We start from the raw sequence: 24,225 nt of genomic DNA on the forward strand, positions 1-24,225 counted from the left end.
CTGCTACACTGCAAGTAAAGGCTTTTTTACAATATTTCAGAAAACTCTGTAATTGGCAGTCTCTATGAAAATAGTAAATGTGCCTACCCTAGGACCCTGTAATCGCCATTTCCAGGTGTCTAACATTTGGAGGTAGCAACAAAGAGGTGAAAAGATGCGGGCTCAGTACTGCTCACTGCAGTATCATTTGCAAGAGTAAAACATGGAAAATAGCCCCCATTAATAAGGAATGAGCCACTACATTTTGTGTCATCTGTAGAACAGAATAACATCAATACCATTGGCTGCTAAGGAGATAAAATCTAACACACTAACTTGGGAAAAGGTTTATGTTTATACAGTTAAATTTTATTTTTAATTTTTTTAACGTTTATTTATTTTTGAGACAGAGAGAGACATAGCATGAACGAGGGAGGGGCAGAGAGAGAGGGAGACACAGAATCGGAAGCAGACTCCAGGCTCTGAGCCATCAGCCCAGAGCCTGACGCGGGGCTCGAACTCACGGGCCGCGAGATTGTGACCTGAGCTGAAGTCGGACGCTTAACCGACTTAGCCACCCTGGCGCCCCTACAGTTAAATTTTAAACCAGACAATTTTATGTATTTGCACCTTTCTATCTGTCTATATACCTGCTATACAATTATTATCAATTAAAGAACTGTATATACATGTAAAAAAGTCTAGAAGGATACCTATGGTGGCTATTTCTAAAGGGCAAATTTGGAGCAGTTATAGGAAATCTTTTACTTATATTTTAAATATGTCCAAAAAAAAAAAAAGAAAATTTAGAAGCATGGGGACATAGAGTAGGTTTTCTTTTCTAAAAGCGCTTTTTTCACCTTTTCCAATTTATGAAAATTTTGAAACATAAAAAATATTTGCTATAATGCACACCTGTGTAGCTACAACCTATCTACAAAATTGTTAACAAGCTTATTTTCTATTTTAATTTCCCCAATAAACATGTGCTGCTTTTGTAATCAAGAAAAATAATTATTGAGAAGTAAGGGTAGTAAGACGACTTGGGAAATTTTGGAGAAAAAAAGGGAACTTTTCCTCCCAACCTAGGCTGACTGGGCACAGTTCAGTTCAATTTTGTTTAACATGCAACTCATCTGTGAATCCATCTGGATGCATACCCAGCTTCTGCCATCCACAAAGATTTATGAGGTTTAATACAGCATTCTTTTAAAATCATCTTTAAGTATTTTCCCCTTCCTCTACAGACCTTAAAGACTTGTAAAACTTGGTTAGCAGTTAGTAACTTTAGCATATTCTTGTACAACATCTCCTCTCTCCTTTACTCATTTTATCCAATCTTACATTTCAGGTGATAAGTCTAACCTTAGCTAAGTGATACCTTCTTGCCCACTGGTACTCTAATTTTGTAGGCTATGGGTGATACAAACATTGTATTTGAAATACATGTTTCATACGTGTTCTGCCTGAGCCAGTACACCAATAACTGATGACTTATACATTATTTTAATAGATTGGGTAGTTCAGGTTTTAAATACAACTTATTGTATACTGCCACCTGAACTTTAACACACAGTATTCTGGCTAATAAACACATTCATGGAAAATACCTATGAGCAGAGGTACCTGCTCTCAGTCAGGAAGATGTGAGTCTTCCTCACCCTGTTCAAATGCTTGGATATAGTATTTCACTAATACAGCAACTATATTGTCATCTGAAATTTGGAAAGTGAACTAAAACCATGTTTTTTCCCCACATCCCACAACCTTGCAAAGATGTTTATACTGAATGCAACAGTTTTCTCTGCCTTTACTTTGCCTTAGTGGAGACACAGTGGACAGAATTCTGACATTTCTTTTCCTGACCCAGAGATAGGGATGTTTGTGGTACTGAGGTTCAAGGTATATTTCTTTGAAGTACTTACATGTTCAGAATTCTGTATTTATATGAAATTTAGAATGTATTTTCAATACCTTTGGAGTATTGGGTAGAATTGAGGGAAAATGTCTGCCTCCTTATATCTAGGCTCTTCAACAAGAATAAATACTTAAAAGTAAATAGTTTTTTCATCCCCAAGAATTTTTTGAAAAGAAAGGAGAATTCATAGAATTAGTGAACTGACTGATGTGCTTCCTTTACCTTCTGAAATACCTACTGAATTTCAAATGGAAATGTTTGTTTGGTATTTTATCTTCCTCAACAGAGCCATCAGAAGTGGAAGTAAATTTGCTTTCATGAACAAGTTCAGTGCTAGGGCCTCATTATATAAATCACAGGTTTTTTATTTCTTTGAAAGTCATTTGTTCGAAGTTAAAATCTGGATGGCTAATCCTCTACTTAGGAATACCATTAATAAGTATTGTCAAATTTTATGTTTGTGGATAAATGATTATACTTCCAAAGGTATGATGTATATAAAAGCACATTTCAGACAGTGAAATGGTTTAAAATCCAAAACTTAAGGAGCGTCATATCATTTGCTGTGTAACCCCTACTATAGGGTCATTTTATTGCATCATCCAGGAGAGCCCTTGGTTATTTGTGAACAAGAGGCAAGGAAAAAGCACAGAAAGGTTTGGTTAACAACCCTGCCTTCTGCCCTAATCCCCTTGGCAAGTAATTAGACAATTTGTAGCCATTGCTTAGAATCTCTACTGATTGAAACAAATGGTCACATTTCTATGAATTCCACATTGACAGCTGGGTCTAGTTTTTTTTTTTTTTCCTTAACTGGTGAAATTTTCAAGACAGCAGGCCATATCAGAGAGCACGGGAGGAAAATACACTGATTCAACAAGCCAAGCTCATGCAGATTGCTTACCTGAGCTAAAAGGCACAACACAGTGCTTCTTCCTGAGCAGAAGTGCTAGGACCTTAGGACAACTTCTCCTGCTTTATTCTCTTCCTCTACTAAATCTCCTCTCCCTCTTTATTCATCTTGCCCACTTTATTCCATTACCCATTTGATGTAATAAGTCTAACCTCAGTTAAATGATACCTCCTATAAACTCAGGTCCCCACTGTGATTTTGTAAAGCTATTGGTGAGCTAACCAATGTCCCTTCAAATGTAAGATTCATTCTCCTTTCCAAGGACTTATATGAAATTTAATAGATTCTTTCCATAAATGGATCTAATATTCACATATATACTGGGGAGATTATATTCTTTACAGACTTTTTTTTGGATTTGACCATATTTGCAAAATTACCTGTAAAAGTGAGAAGTACTTCGAGATGGAGGTGTCTCGGTTGAAGGCATTTCTATTTCCTTGTTTGTAGTTGCCTGTACTCTGCTAATAATCCTGTCTACACAGTTCTCATTCATACTTCCTATTTTTTTTTTTTTACTTTTAATGCTTATTTTTGAGAGAGAGACAAAGTGCAAGCAGGGGAGAAGCAGGCTCCAGGCTCTGAGCTGTCAGCACAGAGCCCGGCATGGGACTTGAACCCACGAACTGTAAGACCATGACTTGAGCTGAAGTCGGATGCTTGACTGACTGAGCCACCCAGGCATCCTTCCTACTTCCTATTTATGCCTGGAATATTCTGTTAGTGCCAGAGTAGATGAAGGATAGCACTCCTATTGTTTTTCGTTTTTCTTTTTTTCTTTTGGAGCTATCTTTGCCTTTTCACTCATCCTATACTATGCTTCTATCTCTGCCTGAAGACCAAGGTTGATTCCAATACAAATCATACTTTCCATAAAAGCCAGAGGAGATGGGGGCAGGGCTGAGCAGCAAGGTATTAAGTAACAATCATTTTCTCCATTTCCACAACATGCTGCTCTTGCAAAGGAATCATGTAATGCATCATCTCTGTGGCTTTTAGGTCCTCTATACCCTGGTTTAGTCAAATTGAAAAGTACATGAATTCCTGGGCCCATTATCAAGAAGTTGCCTACAGCCTAAAGAAGTCAGTACACTACTATTTCAAAAAGTGAACCGAGAAGGTTTACTACAAGAAACTCAGTATCAAGATGCCTTAATGGGACACCTAGACAGAGACTCAACAGGGAGCACCTAAGGGATTACAGTGACCCAAAGGACTCTATGAGTTTATTCAATCATCATTACATGTGCATAGTATACATTTATCAGCCTTTAAAAAATACACACAGGAGATTTTTGGCTATATGAACATTTTCTACTGCCTTTTATGCTGATGGAGGTAGATCTTTGCTTTGTAAAAACTGATTTTTAAAAAGTCTAACCTCATTTGAAATAGCATTTTACACACAACTCACATTTATGATGATGGTTTGTATAGCCACTTTGAAAATGCCAGACACTTCTTTCAACTTGTTACTAGTTACCATGATACATTCACAGGTAAAAAAGAAAACATGTCAAATATAATAGACTACATTTTCAGTTCAGAGTAAGTCACTGCAGTGTGTAGTTTGATAAATTTGAGGTATATACTACTGTGAGTTAGCATGTCCATGTGACACAACATTTGCCAACAACTCGGGGAATGATAACACAACCAAATTTTAATCACACTTCTTAGATCAACTCTTTATTTTCTTAGTTGTCCTTGGGCATTATGACTGTGCCACTCAGTTTTAGATCTCTTTATCATTTATTATTTTCCATTCATTTGGGATAAATAAAATTTATTTTAAAGAAAGCAAAATAGAGCTAGTCTTGAATTAACAGTACTGTACAAAATGCCCCTCAGTAGTAAAGATAGGTTTCTTCTTAAGCATTTAATATTTAGAAACAAGTATTCTTATCCTCAGTTACTTTATGTATCTCCCCAGTAAGAAACTCAACTTGGCCAGTGACATTTAGTATAGGTAATATTTTAAAAGAAACTAATTTTTATCTCACTTTGTTTCTTTCCCTCTCACCATCCTCCTTTCTTCACTTTCTTCATATAGACACAAATCAATAGGAAAATACAGAATAAGTTTGTTATTTCCCAATAGAATGAATGATGTGACATCCATCCATCGATCCATCCATTCACTTTTATAAGATGAGAAACTGAATTCTTGACAGATAGGTATCATTAAAAGTAATAAACTCTTAATCCCCCACAATGGTAGATATTCTTATAAGACTATAGTGTTTCCAAAATTTGAAGATGAATTACTTGTTTTCTCTTGTCTATTCCACCTCAGATTTGCAAAACAAACTTTATTTCCTTTCCAGACTTCTGTTTGGTGACTCTCAATAATATTACAATTAAAAAGCAGGATAAACAAAACTTTTCTAAATAAAGTGACATTCATCTCTGAAAGCATTTATCAGTCGGCCAAAATGCTTTCAGTAAATACTATCTTATGGACAAGATGAGCCCTGCTTCTTACCTGGTGTTTGAAAATTAAGGCGCCTCAGTTCTACTGGGTCTGTTGGATGGTGTGAAGGGACCTCCTTACTGTTGGGTATGCTGCTCTTTCTAGAGTCAGACTCTGCCCTCTTCCTGTAGGGAGAAAAATTTTTTAAAAATGTAAGAATACAATAAAAAAGCAATTGAAACGTTTAAAAAGCTCCCAACTTTTTGTTTTACAACCATCTGACAGGTCAGTTTTGTGACCCTGTTCAGGTTGCTTTACCTCTCTTGGCCTAGACCATTTCCTCAAGTCTAAAATATTTGCTTAAGTGAATGATCTCAAAGTCCCCCTTCAGCTCTAGAATTGAATTCTTCACTGCCTCTGCCATTAGGCATTAAGGGGGTGTTGGAGAGATATGCTTGAATCCTGATGGCTACAAAGTGGGTCTGCACTGAATTTTCCCATATGACAGACAGATGCAGTAAGTGTGTTCTAAGATTCCAAGCTAGCACCTAGAAGGAGAATTAGCACTACACAAGACCAACATCCCCTTTCTCTTTCAAATTAAAAGAAAGAAAAATAGTGTTGGCTGCTTATGATGTTAAGCTGTGATTAATATTTCATTAATGAAAGTCAATCACAGAAAGATCAGAGAAAAAGTAATTTCACCTACTGGGTAGTCTCACTCTTCCAATGATCATTCATGGCATATGTGAACCATTAATAATGCCTTGTTATAAGTAATTCTTCACACAATGCATTTCATCCTTGTTTTAATTACTATCTACTAGTTTTATTAAATAACTTTGTTTAGGGTGTGATAATGTAATAGTAACAAATGTCTATGCAAGGAACATCAGGTTTTTCTTCATAAGATTTCTTATTCATTTTTTTCAAACCTTCCAAAACGCAGAGTGCTGCCTAAGTATTTTCTTTAAGGTTAAATTAGATTAAAAACTCAAGAAATGGAGACCTTTTCAAGCAGTGCTTTACTCTGTATTTATTCAAATACTGACTCCAGCAATCTCCAGGCTACAGTCGTAATCCTTGTGTCCACCCCTGTTTAAAACAAAGACATTCTTTTTTGGGGAAAGGGGCACAGCGGTGCTCAGGAACACTCCCTTGTTTTTCTGATATGACTGTCTCACAGCTCATTAGTGTTGCTGTGGCAATGGGATCCCATTGAGTGCCACCCAGGTCGTTCCATGGTAAGCCAGAGGGCTCCTGTTAAATAGCCTTTCTTTCCATCTCTGCTCATCTGTATAAAATAAAACTAACTGGGGGATGAAGGGAAGATTGATGCAAAAGGAAAGCACACTTGATTTGCTCAAGTGCAATGCCTTCGGCAAAATGTGTTAATGGAATGAATTTTCTTGGGTGAGTTCTGTTAGACACCTTGCTCTCTCAGAACCTTGGATTAACCTGTCTCAGGATTTCCTGTTTCTACCTGAAGGTGTCAGGTATAGCCTAAGGACAGAATGCATTGCCAAGCTATGCCACGAATCAGAGGTGAGCACTGAATGTCAGGTGTGCCAAATGTACTGGCAGTTCCAGTTGTATGGAGTGGAAAATGAGAAGCAAAGTAAAAGCAGAGCTGAGGGCTGACAAGAAAGATGTGAGAAGAAAGAGAAAGAGTGGCTCAAAAGACCATGTGAAAGAAGGACATGGTGACCAGTTTCAGAATGGAAAATGCCACTATGATTAGGCTGTGGCTATATGACTCATAGAGATTCATTTTACCACCAAAGGTATAGAAGCTAAATGGGCTCATGAAATGCCATGGACTGCTAGTCAGTCAGTCCCATGTGTAACAATCATACACTTGGCCTTCTCAATTCAAGGGACCCAGTGGCCCTCCTTAAACTTCTTTTGTTCCAAATGAGCTGGCACAGATGCATCTCTTTACTGATGTGCCAGACATAATGATTAAACCCTGAATTTTTATCCTTTCTCAAAGTGGCCCCACTGTCTTTCTTGCGGGATTATGGGGCCAGATGTAGAAATACCTGGGCAAGGAAACTGGGTCACTCTTGCAGGTACTGTGGAACATGCTCCTTATCTTTTCACTGAGGCCAAGCTGAGTGACACTGAGACAAAGGGACAGAAGAGAATACTCTCTAAAGAAATTTAGTCTGTTTCTCTGGCGCCAGGAAAGGTGAATGTCACATCTTGTTGCCCAGATGAATCTCAGAAAACCCAAAGCTTGGGACTAAAACTGCCATGTATAGTTGTGACAAAGTTGGGGGGGGGGTCCTGACATTTAATAACTAACTTTTCCCTGACTTTATCTGTTCAAATAAATTACTTCCATGATCTCAGACTCAAAAATCCTATAGCCATCTCAGAAAACCAGCTATTTAAATTTCTTTTTTGCTTAGTTTAGTTCTGGTGATCACAACGTGGGTATTGGCTGCCCACACTTTCATCACATTATTTTTAAACACAAATGTGCTAAAATGGTTGTTTTCTAACAGAAAGGATTTCTAAGAAATGTTTGCAAGATGAAGAGTTTGGTCATCATTGGTAATAATGATAAATAGCTTTAAAAATAGAATTTACTGCCATAAAGGATTAACTAGTATATGAGGGTCTAAATCAGGCCCAACAGGAACGTCTGTGGTCATATTTTTCCCGATAGGTTTTCAGAAGTCTCATTATTCACATTTTCATTTTCAACTAGAAAAAAGTGAAGAATAGTGACTACAAGCATATTTGAATTTTGCCTTGCTATTTTATTTTTCCTGTTAAGATTATAAAGTCCTGTTATAAGCTTATTTTCTGCAGAGAGAAATATGTACTACATGCAGGAGGTATATGGGTGAAAAGGAAATGCAAGATCACATGACATTTCAGATATGGTGGAAACAGCATCATGAAAATATGTGGTGGTTTGGGATGGGAACCACATATAACAAAGATGCTACTTTGTGGTCTAAGGGTTTTTTTTATCTTCACTTAATTTCACCTTGGTCTAAGGATGAGATATGAATCTACTTACTTAGAACAAAGATATTCAGATATATGGGCAAAGGCTTTTGGAAGAAAGATGCATCTATCTGAAATCCCTACTTTGGCTGAAAAACAAAACGTATTTTGCATGTGTTTTTAGGTGGATTAATGAAAACCAGTGATATTAAAAATAATTTTTAAAAAAAGATACCCTACAGAAGTACTAAGTTACCTATGAGTAGAAGTGTAATGTAGCTTACTGACCAGTATTAAGTGATTTGGGGAAAATGATACAGCCATGGTTCTCAAACTTTAGCATGCATCTGAATCCCCTGGAAGGGATTACTAAACTATAGACTGTTGCACTCACACCTAGAGTTTCCGATTCACTAGGTCTGGGGTAGGTAGTCTAAGAATTTGTATTTCTCTCAAGTTTCCAGGTGAAGCTAATGATTCTGCTGCTGGTCCAGGTAACACTCATTGGGAACTAAGTGGAATATAGAACTGGGAGGACTAGACAACTGAGATGAGCACTGAGATCCTTTTCTTAGTTTAAGTTTCATCAGAAGTTTCTACCTGTCAATATAGATATGAAGATAGACATACATATAGATATGTTAGAAAAGTAGGTTTGATTGGACCAGTCCTTCAATAATCACACAGATAGCTAGTGCTATTATTATTATTATTCCTCCTCCTACTACTACTATTGCTGCTGCTGCTGCTGCTGCTGTTATTATTTGAGTCTGGAAAGCATGGAAATAATTTGGAATGATGTCAGAATTTTCACAAATGCATGGCCGTCAATATTTACAGGATATTAAAATACCATTAGTGCTCTTGTATTGGGAGGTGACCTCAGATCAAACTTAAAAGCCAATCTTAAGTAAAAACAAACAAAACAAAACAAATGTCTTAATGGAACACCTCACATTTCTTTTCTGTAGACACATTAACACATACAAATGCTCATACAAAATGCAGACTGGTTTCATTACCTTCTAAATTTGGCTTTACATAAAGATAATTTGTTATTTATATTTATATAGAGAAACTAATTTATTTCCCTCAGAATCATTTCAGTACCAATATTTTAATATTTTATATATCTAGGCTTTGTCCATCTTCCACCTGCCAGGTGACGCCTTTTATATCCAACCTCCACCCTCACCCCCTCAATACTTCCAATGGCTACCAGTGTCTTACTGAGCATTAAAGGGATTTGTTCTCTATTCCTCACCTGTCAGGTTTACTGCTCCATTTTAATGCAGCAAAAAAAGAAAAAGAAAGGCTCAATGTTAGTTGGCCAATGGTAACAAGAGTAACTATGACAACGAAGATTTAAGAAAAACTGTTCATAAGCAGGGCACATTAACTGACACACATTAGGAAATGACAGTGTATCAAAACATTTAAAGGACTCTAATTATGAGTTGAATGGAGGATATGAGGGTACGTAACTAAATAAAGCATTTTGTGCACATGTTAATGTCACATTTGCTTATATCTACCAAGCTACAAAATATTGCCACAATTAATTATATCCCAGAAAGTGATGATAGAGATATAATCTGACTTTTATAAAACATGCCATGAGGAAACTACTAATGTACTTAATGGAAATACAACATAATTCCATGTAACAAATGTGTTCGTCTAAAACAAAGTCTTAAGAGGTGTGTTATTTCTTTAATGATATAAGGTATCTGCAAATCCACTGAACTGCACAAAAATGTGCACAATGGTAGAATACACTATGAGGTAATAAAGTGGCAAAAATGATTTCTTCAAACTCCTTTTGACGAGTAAGGTTATTATAAATCTTTTCTCCAATAAAAGATCAAATACATTTTCAGTTTTGGAAAAAGTAATATTCATCATTATAAATCTACAGAGCATGACCCATATATATCACTGGGCTAATCTTGAAAGTATTTTATTACCAGCCATTGACATGACAGATATTTTCCCAGTCAAAGAGGTGCTCCTGTCTGTGAACACATCTAACTCATGCTCATGTGATAATATGTAGATTGTTTAGATAACTATGTTCTTTATGCAGAGAGCATAACTATTACCTGAAAAGAATTAATCTGAACAATCTCAACAGTGAGGCAAATTTCAGAGTTTTTAATGAGTTCTCAAATGCAAAATAGAGAACTGAGTCTACCTGAATGTCAATGAAATATATACCCAAGTTGCTAAAGTATCTAGCTTAGAGATAATCCAGTCTATCTCCTTTCAAAAATACAAAACCCACATTTAAATTTTACAAACACACACATACAAGGTGAATAATGAAAATGATATAAAAAATACTGTTTTTTTTATTCTTAATTTTAAAATGATTTACCTAGTGTTGTGGGTCTTAAAAATCCTATGTATATATGTTTCTAACTTCCTTGTTTTTAATCAAGGAGATCTTTAGTGAATCATCATAGGATAATCTGTTTCTTTGGATGGAAGAGAACTACTTAGTGAATTATCAGTTTTGTATATTAAAGTGTTAAATAATCTGATGAACAAATGCATAGCTAGTGCGTGATTCACCCCTCTTCCACAGAAATGTCAGACTCACCACACACCCAGGTACATATTTGGTGCAAGTATCTAAGTTTGAAGGCTTTGGAAGCTTATAAATTTAAATTATAGGCTGAGGATTTTATTAAAGCTCTTGCCAGTCAAGATGAAGGTGATATTGCATGATGGAGTAAATAAGTGGAGGGGATTGAGTTTGGAATTTGTTTAATGCCATTGATTTGTATAAATTTGATTACTCAATATTCCTCTGTGCCATGCACTTTACTAGGCATAAGGGCTAAGTGTAAGGAAATGACAGCATCCTTGACCTCTAGTTTAGAGGTGGCAAGAAAGACAAGAAAATGGGAAAATCTAGTAATGTGGTAGGTTCTGTAACATTAGATAAGTGGAAAGTGCTTTAACCAGCATAGACAATAGAACCCTAGGGCAGCCTGAACTGGTAGAGAGAATAGAGCAAGAAGCAGGCACCCAGAAAAGCTTTTCGTTTAGGTGGGCATCTTAGTTTACTACTAAAGGATGTTTTAGAGTCAGTCAGGCCAAGAGGAGAGGCTGGGGAGACAGAGGAAAGGTGTTTCAGGTATATGGAAGGATCTACTCAAAGGACAGAAGGCAGAAACAATTGGACAATCAATTGTCCAGTGTGGTTGGGCATGGCAGCATATATCTCTATAGCATCTCAAAATATCCTGATCTGTATTTCTTTCTTTGATTACATCTTGGAAATATGTAAAGTTGATACAAAAAGAGAAGACTAACAAAGCACAGACTACAGAGAGCAATCTTGGATCTACAGGAAAAGCTTGAAAAGCTAAGGCCTGTGTTTTAGTCTCATCTATTCCATGGCCTTCATACATGAACATCTTCAGGTGGGAATGGAAAAGATTTCCTTGGTCTATAGTATCTATTTAGGTTAGACTATTTCTATTTAAGGATATTAGTTTCGTCTAGATAGTGCCTGAGATCTTTACAAGCTCCTAATCCATATTTTCTTTTTTTCCATGGTACATAGTAAATACTCCTCATTCATCTTGAAATGCTTTTCCATAGAGTCAGGTTAACATTTTATTTTAAGTATCTTCTATATAAGTAATTCCTGGACTGTTCTAACACTAATAACTAAAAAGCCTTACACATGTAACAAGTGTACAGGGTAGAGGGAGATCTAAGAGTGTTCATTTGCTTTTTCTTTTCTTTTCTTTTTTTGTGGGGTGGATGAATGAAGGGCAACCTGGAGTCATATTAAAAAAAAACATACACATACTGGACGCAGAAATAATATAGCAATAGAACTATTAGGTGGTGTTTTAGGTTCTCAGATTATAGAGCATTATTAAAAGGTCCAATTATCTAGTCTACCCACTTACTTTATAAGTGAGGCAACTGAGGCCCAGAGTGTTAGCATGACTTTCTATCACAATTAGCTACCTACTCACAGAGCTGGAACTTAAGTTTCCTGATTCCTGATTTTCTGATTAGTGTTTTTTTAAACCTTGATACCATCTTATCTCTGTAATTTACATTTTGAAATATTGCATATATCACATATAGACAACAAAATAAAAAAAATAGGGCAAAATAATCCATAACACTAAAGACCTACCAAATATATTTTAATTTTCTGATGGTTCAGTGGGTATTGTAGGGTCCTTACAAAGCCTCAGTTGATGTTGTTTTGTCATGGATTATCAATGTATTATAGGTTTACAAATTACTAGATTAAAAATAAAGTAAAATAAATACAATGCGAGATAAAAGAGTGTAATGGTTCCACATTAACATAATTAATAGGAATAAGTCTCAGTCTTCTCACACAGATCTATAAAATATTCTTCTTTATATGGACAAACCATCCATAGCTATAGACCTACTCTTAAGGCAAGTAGTTTTGTAAGCAGGTGTATGTGATTAGGTGGAATTATCAAGATAATGTGAGTTGATAATATTTAATATTAATAATGATAATAATAATTGTATATTCAATTCTGAGTCATTACCAACAACCTATGTGTAAAATGAAAGGCAGCCAAAAAGAGGGATGAAGTATTTATTATATAATTAACTTTGTTCAGAATCCAAGCTATAAAAGACACTATTCATTGCCTGCAGAAGATTTCCTCTTGAACTGCCTCATGATAATCAAGAAGGACATTGTTGGGTCTACTTGAATTTCAAGTCAGGAATGTTCTTTACTGCTGAAGCAAGCATTTCTATTTCAGAAACGCTTCATGGGCCTTCAGATGGTTAGCTAAATATACTTGGCATTCGAGGATGTGTGCATTTCCCAACAATTGCATTAGACGATGCTTACATATGCACACACTAAAATGCAACTCTATTTTAACAGAGTCATAAAATCTTTAAATGTGATGCCTTTTTTTGAAGGATTATAAAAAAATATATAACTGAGCTGAATTTTTCTTCAAGCACATGCACATGCGCAAAGGAACAGTTAATTACAGATCTTTAAAAAATTATCAAGGTTATAATCCTATTTCTTCATATTTACATAACTCACAAATGCCCTGCACATTTCTGTTAAGTGACATGATAATGATAGCCAGATATAGCAGAATGAAACACAACTTAAAAAAAATAAGGCAAGCATTTTGTCCATTTTGAATAATCACAAAATGTCATGTGCCATGATCTAGAAATGCAACCATAAACAAGCACTTTCTGATCTGACTCTTACAGTAAGATTTAGCCACCTAAATAAATATCACAGAAAGCAATGATAATTCTACTTTTAATCTTTTATTATTGTATTATCTTCTGGTAATAAGTGTAGCACATGAGCAGCAAAGGATACCAGTTCCTGTTTGGACTCACTCAGGATGTTATTGTTCAGGGCATGTGGGTAGCTTGTGCTCTCTGTGCTTACTTCTTACACAAGAGAGGCAATTAAATATACACTGATACAATATGGATTGGAATGGAGAGACTGAAACCATTATCTATGAGGAGAGATTGGCCTTCAGTTACCTGTCTTTTAAGCTATTTTATAGCATGGATAACGGAGTGATGGCAGTGATCAGGAAACCAAATAATGATGGGTATTTCTTTCTTTCTTTCTAACTCTAAAATAGAATAGGCAATTTAATAGGTTATGGTTATGAATTTCTTTAGTTTTCTTTAGTTTTTTTCTTTTCAATGCTCTCTTCACACTGAAATAGAATACAGTCTCATAAGAGAAAGTTGCAAAGGACAAGTGTCTTGAAGGATATTTTTTTGAGTTGAGAAGAGGTTATAAAAAAAAAAAAGATTATTCCAGGAACATAAGAACATACTTAACAGAAGAATAAAGGTAGAAATAATTAATGTAAACCCAGTGAAGGGAGCCAGATAAATAGGATAAAGATATAATGGAAGTAAGATTATCAGATTAAGTATGTCAGCAAGAATCAAAATGAAGACATTCTCATTTGATTTTGCAAGTCAAGGTTATGAGAGGGGAGAAAGAGAGGGAGAGAGACAGAGGGACTACTTTATAGTACAGGGAAGTGGTCATCTTCACAGGAGCGTTCTTAAAGGTGATACACCACAAAGAAAAATGGGAACATAGGTTAAAGTTTCATAAAAATAAAATTTGGATTGGAAAAAAATAAAAAGTGACACAAAGGAAGATAATTTAGAATTTAGTCAGTCTACATGTTTATGAGTTTGCATTATATATGTTAATACTTACAATTTTATATATTTTGGTATTATATATATTTATTAACTTTTTACCATTTATTTATTTTTGATAGACAGAGCACAAGAGGGGGAGGGGCAGAGAGAGAAGGAGACACAGAATCTGAAGCAGGCTCCAGGCTCCGGCTCCCGGCTCCTGGCTCCCGGCTGTCAGTGCAGAGCCCAATGCTGGGCTGGAACTCACAAACCGCGAGATCATGACCCGAGCCAAGTTGGATGCTTAACCGACTGAGCCACCCAGGCACCCAGGTATTACATATTTTTTTAAGTCTGGAAGGATTTAAGGAAATAATTACTAATGTCCTCTTTGCAACTGACTAGGCAATGACTGGGGGGAAAAAATCTTGGTTACCGTAATAGAGGCAGAAATAGAATTGAAAAAGAGTGGAAGATCAGAAACTATGGAGTAGATGTGGATTCTTTGCATCCTAATTGTAGTGAAAAGACACTAAATCAGATCAGTACTTGGGAGTAGAAGGACTGAGGTTTTACTTTTAGTTTTTTAAAGGAAAATGGTACCTCACATTCCTTATTGGATACAATTGAGAATTAACTATTGGAACAAAGGTTATAGAAAACAGAAGAAAAAAAATTCATTCTCTTCCTTATTTTTCCTTGTTTTGTCTTTAAATTTTAGCAACTTTCAGGGTTTTGAGAAATAGCTACAGGAAAAAATTTTAGCTCAGGTGCCCATTAGACTTATGAAATGGACATAAATGTGCAAATTTGTAATATTATTTGTAAAACCATGTTGAAATTGAACAATTAATCCACAGGAATCTACCCCCAAAAACAAAAACACACTGTATACACTGTATGTTAGCCAACTTGACAATAAATATATTAAAATAAAAAAGAAAAAGTAAATTAGAAAAAATAAAATTCATTTGAATCCCAAAGAGCAAAAAAAAAAAAAAAAAAAAAAGAGCAATTAATCATCTAAAGCAATTAAATACAAGCTTGGAATTATCTGCCTATGAATGTACTCATGTTTCAAAAGCCATACAAAGTGCTCCTAATGCATAAAGTAGCTGAGAAGACTGAGGCTAGGATCCATGAATGCTGGGCAACAAAATCTATATCACACACTGAATGAGATTTTAAAAAGTGCAATCTTTACATTTTGTTCTAATCTAATGAAAGCATTTTGCAGTGATTACGGGGGCTACACTGAAGTATTTCATTAACAGCAACCAGCCACATAATGTCCATAGAAGAATTACCAAGATTGTAATATAAATATTGGGCAAACCTACCTTTTATAAAGAAGGATAGCTATGACAATGCAGATGATAAAGACCACTGCAAGGACTGGACCTACAACCCAGATCAAGCCTTCTTCTTCATCTGTGATTGGCTGTGGATCCAAATCCATTGACACAACGGGGTCAGAGTAGGGACTGGTTGCATACATCTTCTGAGGAAAAACAGAGTCTATGTTACTTATAAACTAATGGCTTTCTAGTGTATATCTTTAGCATTAGAAGAAGCAAAAATTTAGAACTTAGGATTTGATGTTAAGTGTGTGAAATAACATCAGTAAAAGAAGGAGGGAGGGAAAGGGATGAGAGAAGAGGTGGGAGATGAGGAAAGAGGAAAAAGTAAAGAGGTCTTGCAACCTAAATTTCCTTGCAGAGTGAAGTATTTTATAATAAAATCATTTTTGATGGTATAAATTAGTCTGCAGACACATCTTCATTGGGATCTATAGATGGCATATTAAATGGTCTTACCAAGTATAAAGTACCAGCAATTAACTGCTCATAAAATGTTCAGTGAGTATTTACATTGTGCCAAGGTGTTATGTGCTGTGTGAAAATCAACAGAAATATTATAGCTCCAGCACCAAAGCATTATCACCCAGTCAAGGAGACCAAATTTAAAAAGTAAACATTTACAGGGAAAATGTCAGTATTTCAGGAAGGAGAAATGGAGACCTGTAGGTCAAAGGGTACAAAACCTCAGTTATAAGAAGTTCTGAGGACCTAATGTACTGTATGGTGACCATAGTTAATAATACAGTATTATGTACTTGGAAGTTGCTGAGAGTAGATCTTAAGTATTCCTCACCACACACACACACACACACACACACACACACACACACAGAGTTATGTGAGATGATAGATACGCTGATTATCTTGTTCTTGGCAATCATCCCACAATGTATATGTGTATCAAAACATCATATTTTACACTTTAAACACATAAAATTATATATTTCAATTTTCCCTCAATGAAGCTGGGAAAAAATAATACTTGCTGAAGGAATTGATTTTGTTTTTATAACATCCTATTTCGTTCTGTCCCATTTCAAGGCTCTCTTAGTATTCTCTTGACTCTGCCCACATGTAGGGGTCCTAGTTTTTCCTTTTCCAACAGAGACCAATCCATAGCCATCGGCTGACCCCCTTTCCTGCCACTAGCCCCTCATCTCTTCTCACTCCAGTACCACCACTGGTCCGTTATCTCATTTGCTAAATCTAATTGTCATTATTCAGTCCCTTCTAGACATCTTTTTTAGATTTGGCACAGTTGACTAAGCCTTCTTTAAAACTCCCTACACTGGTTCTCCTAATTCTGTACTCAACTGGTCCCATCCTAATCTTGCCAACTGATCATGTCCTGCTGAGCTGACAACCTCTGAATTCATCCTGTGTCAGTATGCTTAAGGTTTATTTTCTGCTAGTCTTTCTCTCCCTTATCTGGCTGGCAAGGCCATTATTAGCTTTAACTACCAACTTCTATGAAGATTACTACTTGATTAATTAAGTTTACTTGTTCGTAAACTCAGAAACTCTGGAAGTCACAGACCTTCATTTTCAATTATTTTGAGAGATTCCTACATTTACCTGCAAGATATGAATCGCATGTGTTATTACCCTGATTCCTAGATATACCGTCCTTCTAACTTGCTAATTTTTCTCACCCTCTACTTAGGAATGAAAACTACTGATATTATTTTGCCAATGACCCTCTAGGTCGATCTACCCTCTTTCCAGTCTCATGGGTACTGTTTTTTTTGGGACCTCATTCATGCCTATCCAAACCAGAGCAAGAGTTTCTTCCTTCCTCTAATATTCTCTACTGCTGCTAGAGTTATTATCCTAAACCACAGCTGTTAAACCTTCAGGAGGCTTTCTGGTGATTCCTAAATAAAACCTAGACATCCTAGCATGTATCTTGAGGGCCTCCATGATTTTGTTTTCAACTTCTGTACCACATACAACATTTTCCATCACAGTGAGCTTCTTGCCACTATTCCCCAATGACTCTATTCTCTCTCTTAACCCTCTCAAAAGTTCCACAACATCTGTCTCCTGAAATCCAACTATTTTCCAAGGCTCCACTTACCTATGGTTTCCAGTGATGTTAACTATCTTTAACTGGAAATAATCAATCATTTCACAAACTATAGGTAAAAACAATTTAAAAAAAATTAGGTAGTCCTTTATTTCTTTTATTTGTCCTTTATTCCTCTTTTAATGGTATTCATCACACTCCATTTTCTGTTTTGTGCATATGCCTTATTTTCTTTAATGAAACTGTAAACTTCTGGAAGGTAGGGATTTGTATACCATTTGTGTTTGGATACTTAAAGCAGCTAACACAAAACTTTGCACTTAGTGAGTTCCCAGCAAATCTTTGTTAAATAAAATAAAATGTTTGTCTTTTCAAATGGCTGACATTATCAAGGCATGAGAGAATAGTCTCATTTTTCCATGATTAGGAAGTATATTTAATTTTTAAATCCACATTAAAACTTAATTTAAGGCATATATTCTGAATTGAAGTACAACAAGATTAGTAGTCAATCTGGAGGGTATATGCCCCACTAAATGCTTGTATATTGTTCTTCTTTCCCATTTTCCTCACCATTCTTAGGAAAGGGATTGACTATATTTTCAGATTTTCTAATGGGTCATAAGATAAAAATTCAGTACATTTCCAACCTTCTCAGAAGCAGCTAAAAAAAAAGATATGTACAGTGTAAGGACTTGGCAAAGATACTAAATATCGAAGAAACATGATTCTTTATATAAGTATAATTGCTTGTTTTGGTTTATACTTTCCCCTTTCAATTTTGTAGGTCACACTCAAACTGTTTGGCAGACAAAAGTAAACAAAACTCTGTGATTTCAAATTCTTTACCAAGAGGCTTTGAGATAATCATCTTGGTCAGCCAAGATACAAATCTAAACAGAGGTTTTCCCAAAGCGCACAGATTTCCAACCCAAATCAGGATACAGAGACATGTGAAAAAGAAAAGGAAAGAGAAGAAAACCATAAAATGATACCAACCTGATGAAAAGCAGCATTTGTTCAATGTGTGGGGGTAATAGCCTTTGGTCATTCTAAACCAGTCCTTTGATATTCTTAATGAGGCAAAAGGAGAGTGGGGAAAGCTCATGTTGTAGGGGGTGGTTATTTTCTCTGTAAAAATTATCAGCCCACCCGGGGAGTGGTTAGGTGCTTAACGACAATTAGTCATAAAAATTTGAGGCTTACAAAGTGACTAAATCAGTGCGAACATTACACTAGTTGGATACAAGTCTTATCTACTTACTAGATGAAGGCCTGAAAACATACACAGCATATAAAGAGCAATGTTGAGAAAGATGATGGAGAAAAGGGGCAATTCATATTATGTATTTGGAAAAAGTCCTAATGAAACAGTGAAATGACATACTAAGGGAAGGGGTAGACTCTTCATTCCTGGTAATGCATTTAAACACTAGAAACACCTCGGAGAATTAAAACCAGAGTCTCTGACAGTGGTGTCGTCAGCCTGCAGGGTCTGCTGAGGTTTCTCTTCTTTAGCGAATTCTCTGATCTACCTCAATGGTCTGAATGGGCTTTTCTGAAACATCTTAGAGCTATTTAAAGAAAATTACTTCAAATATCTAAAAGTCATTAAGAACAAGAAAGAGAAAGATGATTTCCAACATTCTATTCCCTTGATGTTCTGCCTTAAAACCTTCAACTAAAAAGAGAAAGCATATCCGTGCATTAAAATTCCAGGGAGCCCTTCACTTTGTTTTCAAATGACATTCTGTGCACAAAGGTAAACCAGGCAGAAAGGCTGCCTTTGTGTTTTGATTTTCCGAGGGGGAATTCCTTCAGCCATTTGAAGAGAAGCCCCATTGCATGTGCTAACACCTGATGTGCAGAAATCTTTGATATATCTCACGCTTCTTATATATGGGAAGTGACTGGCTCCACTGAGCTACCACGCCTGTCAGTTTTAGGCCCTTGTTAGAAAGACACCATTAGAATATGTATATTAAATGTTAATGTGAACCTGCCACTTCAAAATCCACCCTCCCTTCACATCTACAATTTCTCTTCCTCTCTCTTCTTCTCTCTCCTCTTTTTTTTTAACATTCACAGCAACTGAAGCATAAAACAACATAAGAGCAAGATGAATTACATAAAAGAAGACAACTCATTATTTAGAGTACCTTAGGAATTGTCTGTTTTATTGAATTATTTTCTAACATTCTTGGCTTTTCCCTGATAAAGTCATTGGTAAATTGCTCTAATTAAAGAAGCTGCCTTGTCTTTTCCTAGACAGACCTTCCCTGTGAATCCAGGGAGAGATTATGGGCTCACTGGCAGTTACAGGAGAATAAAATATAATCACTCTCAATCAATATTGACATAATATTTCCAATACTTGGAAATATATAGTGTGTTTAACTGTGGAACTTGATCATTCCTCTTGCAATCAAGTGAACTGAGATGAGGAAGGAGACTTTGAGCAGTTAAGGCTATCACGCTCCTAGCTATATGTGTCACCCTCACGGTTTCAAGAACCATGTCCTATCAATTCATTACTTCATATAACCAAAGTCCAGCTAAATTCCATGTCATTAGAGACACAGCCTTGTTTATAACAAAATCCCAAGCAGATTACTCAGCAATGTTTAAAGAGTAGGCAGCCTGTTGCTCCATTTAAGTTAATAATAGCTCATGAGAATTAGGATAGATATATCTACATATCCCCCAAAATAGACATATTCTGGTGAAAATATACAAAAGTACTGAAGGAGATGCCAGCACAATTAACTTACAGACTCTGCATGTTCCATCACAGCTAACACAAAGAAGACATATTCTTGACCACTTTGGAGTTGCTTGTTTGTAAATCCACCATAATGTTTGTCATCCCCCAGGGTGAACTCAGTGGGAAGGACATCAAAGTGAGCAGCAATATATGGCTTTAATTCAACTTCTCTCCCATAACGGATGCTTCTGCGCTTCCTAGATATCTCTTTAAGCAGCTTAAGGAAAAAAAGTGGGAAACAGAAAAAGAAATGTAAACAACAATAACCTAAGACTTAATGGGAGAAATTAATTCAGGACTGAGAACAACTCAAATACAATTTGTCCACATTTCATGTACCATGTCAGCATCACTAACTCTCAGCTCTATCTTTCAAATGTTTGTCTTGCTGTTAAAGTAAGGTGTTAGATTGCTATTGCAAAACACGAGCTATACACACAGGAAAATGAGACCTCATATCACTGTCCACCCTAATGGAATCTTCTCAAAGGGCAACAGTGTCTCAGTGAAAAAAAAAAAAAAAAAAAAAAAAAGCTTGATTCACAAAAGCCTGTGAATACTGGCTTTATTTGTTGTTATTGTTGTTATTTATTAAACAAATAGTAACCTCAGATAAAGCCATAAAATATGATCAATTTTTGGAGAAGTTAGTACCATTTTAGGTTGTTTTGAGTAATGAGATCATTTATATGATACAAATTCCCTCAAGTCAGTAGAAATAGAATCCAATGACCAAGTTTTAACTAACATATTAAATAGACACTGTCACTCATTTAACAATTTTTGGCTTGACGGCTTCTTGAATATGTATTTGGGTTACAATTCCTCACATTTATCATGACATTAACTTTTCTGGGGCTGATAGCTCCCTGGGGAGGTTGAATTATCCCCCTAGGTGATATAGGCAGGGTAGATAAACATTGTTTAGTGTTACCCTGAAGAAAACAAACACACACATGCACACAAAAATCTTTCATGTATCTCTAAAAGAAAAAAAAAAAAACAAAAGGAGAAATCATGTTTTGATATTCCTATTTTGCATTCACCCTTTTATTAGCAACTCATGTTAATGATATTTTATGACATTTTTGACAAGTGATGTTGAAGTTAGCTTTGTCTTCTTCCATTGAATATTGGTATTTCACAGGGCTTAATGGGGAAAAATGTTTACAGCAGTCTGCGATGCCTTTTTGGAATGAAACTTGTCTTCAGCTTAATAAATAAAATTAAGATACTAATGTAAACATCATGGCAAAATTATTTGCTACTCTTGTTTTCATAAATGGAAATGGTAAAGAAAAAAAACAAAGTAGTGATATCTGTTTAGCAAAAGGAGACCCTGGCACTTTCAAGGCCAGGCTTCTGTGATAATAATCTTTGCAGACTCCACACATGGCAAACATCAAATCCTTATATTAGAAACCTGATGGTTCCCTACGTAAGATTTGTAAATGTGCTCAGCTGGTCAACATGTAACTTAAACATGTGAACACTCTTTTGGTTATATAGATAATCGGTGCCAATGTTATTTTTGAATTTAAGTTATTGTGCTCTAATTTTCTTTAAATTTGAGTTTATCAATACAGTTAAAATTATGTGAAATGTAAGCTCTTTTATAAAAACCACAATGGACTGGGCATCACCTGTGGGCAAATGTGGATTATGTGATGATAAATTCAGGTAGGCTGATCAATTATGCAACAATGAAGTAGTAATAAAACAAGGCCAGAAACTTAGTACTATCTTTCAATCCTGTGTCAAGTTTAGGTTTACTTATAATAATGCTAATGACAATGATAGCTAATATTTATTAAGCACTTAGTGCCAAGCACTGTTCTCAAAAGCCTAAATATTTATCAGTTAATTTGCTCCTTATAATAAACCTTATAAACTAGGTTACTATTATATTCCCATTTTATAAATGAGGTAACTAAGGCATAACAGAAAGTGGCAATATATAATTTGATCAACTGGTGAAATAAAATGAAATTACATGTAAAAGATTTTTTTCAACTATATTTTTGTTCACTTAATGGTTGCACAGTATCAAGAAAACACAAATGCAACATTTAAGCTAAATTGATAACCTAAATTGTTTTAACTCAGTCTATTCTTCAACGTATGCAACTTTTGTGAATCTGCTCTCATTAATGCAGATGAATATGTACTTAGATTCCCTTTACCTGGATTCTTTTAACATGTTATTTTTTAAAAATTTTAATGCCAAATATTTAATATTATACTGGAAGAGTCATTATGAAGGTTATTATTGCTATGCAGTAAATGATGGACCATTACTTTAAGAAGGACAAATGTACCGCAGATGAGCAGAACAGCTTTTTGAAGTTGGTTAATCAGAAACATTTACCATCAGTTGTTTATGTGACTGTGTCCCCTCTTCCACTTCACTGATCAAACCCTACCTTGATTTTATTCATATTTCAGATATATGAAACTGTCATAATTCATCCGTATCACTGTCATCCCCATGAGTACCTTTTGTTAAGGTTTCTTTAGAAGACTTAGGGAAAGCACTTTAGAATAAAATATTTGGGTTTTTGGTGCTCCTTAGATCCAATGCAGCTATTCATTAAGGTCAAAACTGGAATATCAACTCTGCCCCTGTAGGTTGCTCTAATCTCTGCAGGACGCTTCCTGCGTTATTCTTTAAATTGGTCAAGTGTGCTCAGAGGACACCAAAGTTGCCCAGTATGTTGAAGTTATAACCACCAATGACCACATTATTTAGCAGCAAGCCTTTGAACTACAATGCAATGAAAAAATTATGATATATTATAAGTCCTGCCCTGAATAAAATATAACTAATATTTTATGAGTCATTCTGTCCAAAATTCAGTTTGACTATCAATGTCTGCTCTGCCCAGTCTGACCTTGACAACAGAAGTTCCAGTACGTGAATTTATTATGTGGAGATTATCCCCACACAAAGGATAAATGAGCTCAGAAGATAATATTGAGAGTCACTCTGTTTAGGAAGCCTCTTTCCATTTTTTATGGTCCTAAATGTGAGGCATACATGCAGAAATCCCCTTAGGCCACCATTTGATTCAATGATACAGTTTCAATGATTTGAATTATAGGCCTTTCTAAAAAAATCACTTGGTCAAATACATTTAAGAGAGGAACACTGCATTGTCAAAGCTGGCAGTACCAAGCTATAGATAAAATTACAACAATGCTTTTATTATCCATGATAGGGGGGAAAATGTCTGTAGGGATCAGAAACTGGATGAGTAAGCATAAAGTGAGGCCATAGCCTACTTTCATTTGTTCCCCTATACAATAGTTACAAAATGTATTGGAGGTAATTCCAGAAGATATATCAAGGGATTCAGTTTTTTATCAGAAATAATTTTCATTTTCCAGTCAATGCATATCTTATTTCTTCCACCATTAATTCTACAATGTGGTCTCAATTATATCAGTAAGAAAAGTGGGAAACAACCCATCCTGACCCCAAAATTTTGAATTAATAAATGTTCTTTATCAAACTATTATACAGATTAATGCACCACAACTTGTGGGATGATTAAAATGACCCTTTGTTATGGGAATCAGCAGCACAGACCCATAGAATTTAATTGCAGGAAAGTTCAATGTCATATAGTTCTATACTTTAATCCATTAGCATTGCTGTGCATTTTGGAGGTTAAAACCTGGCTATAAAAGAGAATCAGCTTCCTATTACTAGCAAA

The 24,225-nt window shown here is 35.5% G+C and overlaps 1 protein-coding gene across 3 annotated transcripts in view; it reads right to left on the minus strand.

Annotated features, from left to right (window-relative positions):
* Window positions 1–24,225, minus strand: part of PTPRD (protein tyrosine phosphatase receptor type D) — a 521,791-nt gene that overhangs the window by 116,277 nt on the left and 381,289 nt on the right. For all 3 annotated transcript variants that reach the window (XM_042963695.1, XM_042963694.1, XM_042963696.1), the window contains 3 exons: window positions 20,517–20,726; window positions 15,699–15,859; window positions 5,296–5,408 (listed from right to left, as the gene is read on the minus strand). In XM_042963695.1, coding sequence (XP_042819629.1) covers window positions 5,296–5,408; window positions 15,699–15,859; window positions 20,517–20,726 — 484 coding nt within the window. The remainder of the gene's footprint in view (window positions 1–5,295; window positions 5,409–15,698; window positions 15,860–20,516; window positions 20,727–24,225) is intronic.

The sequence above is a fragment of the Panthera tigris genome, chromosome D4 (genome assembly GCF_018350195.1).
Source record: "Panthera tigris isolate Pti1 chromosome D4, P.tigris_Pti1_mat1.1, whole genome shotgun sequence".
NCBI classification, from domain to species: domain Eukaryota; kingdom Metazoa; phylum Chordata; class Mammalia; order Carnivora; family Felidae; genus Panthera; species Panthera tigris.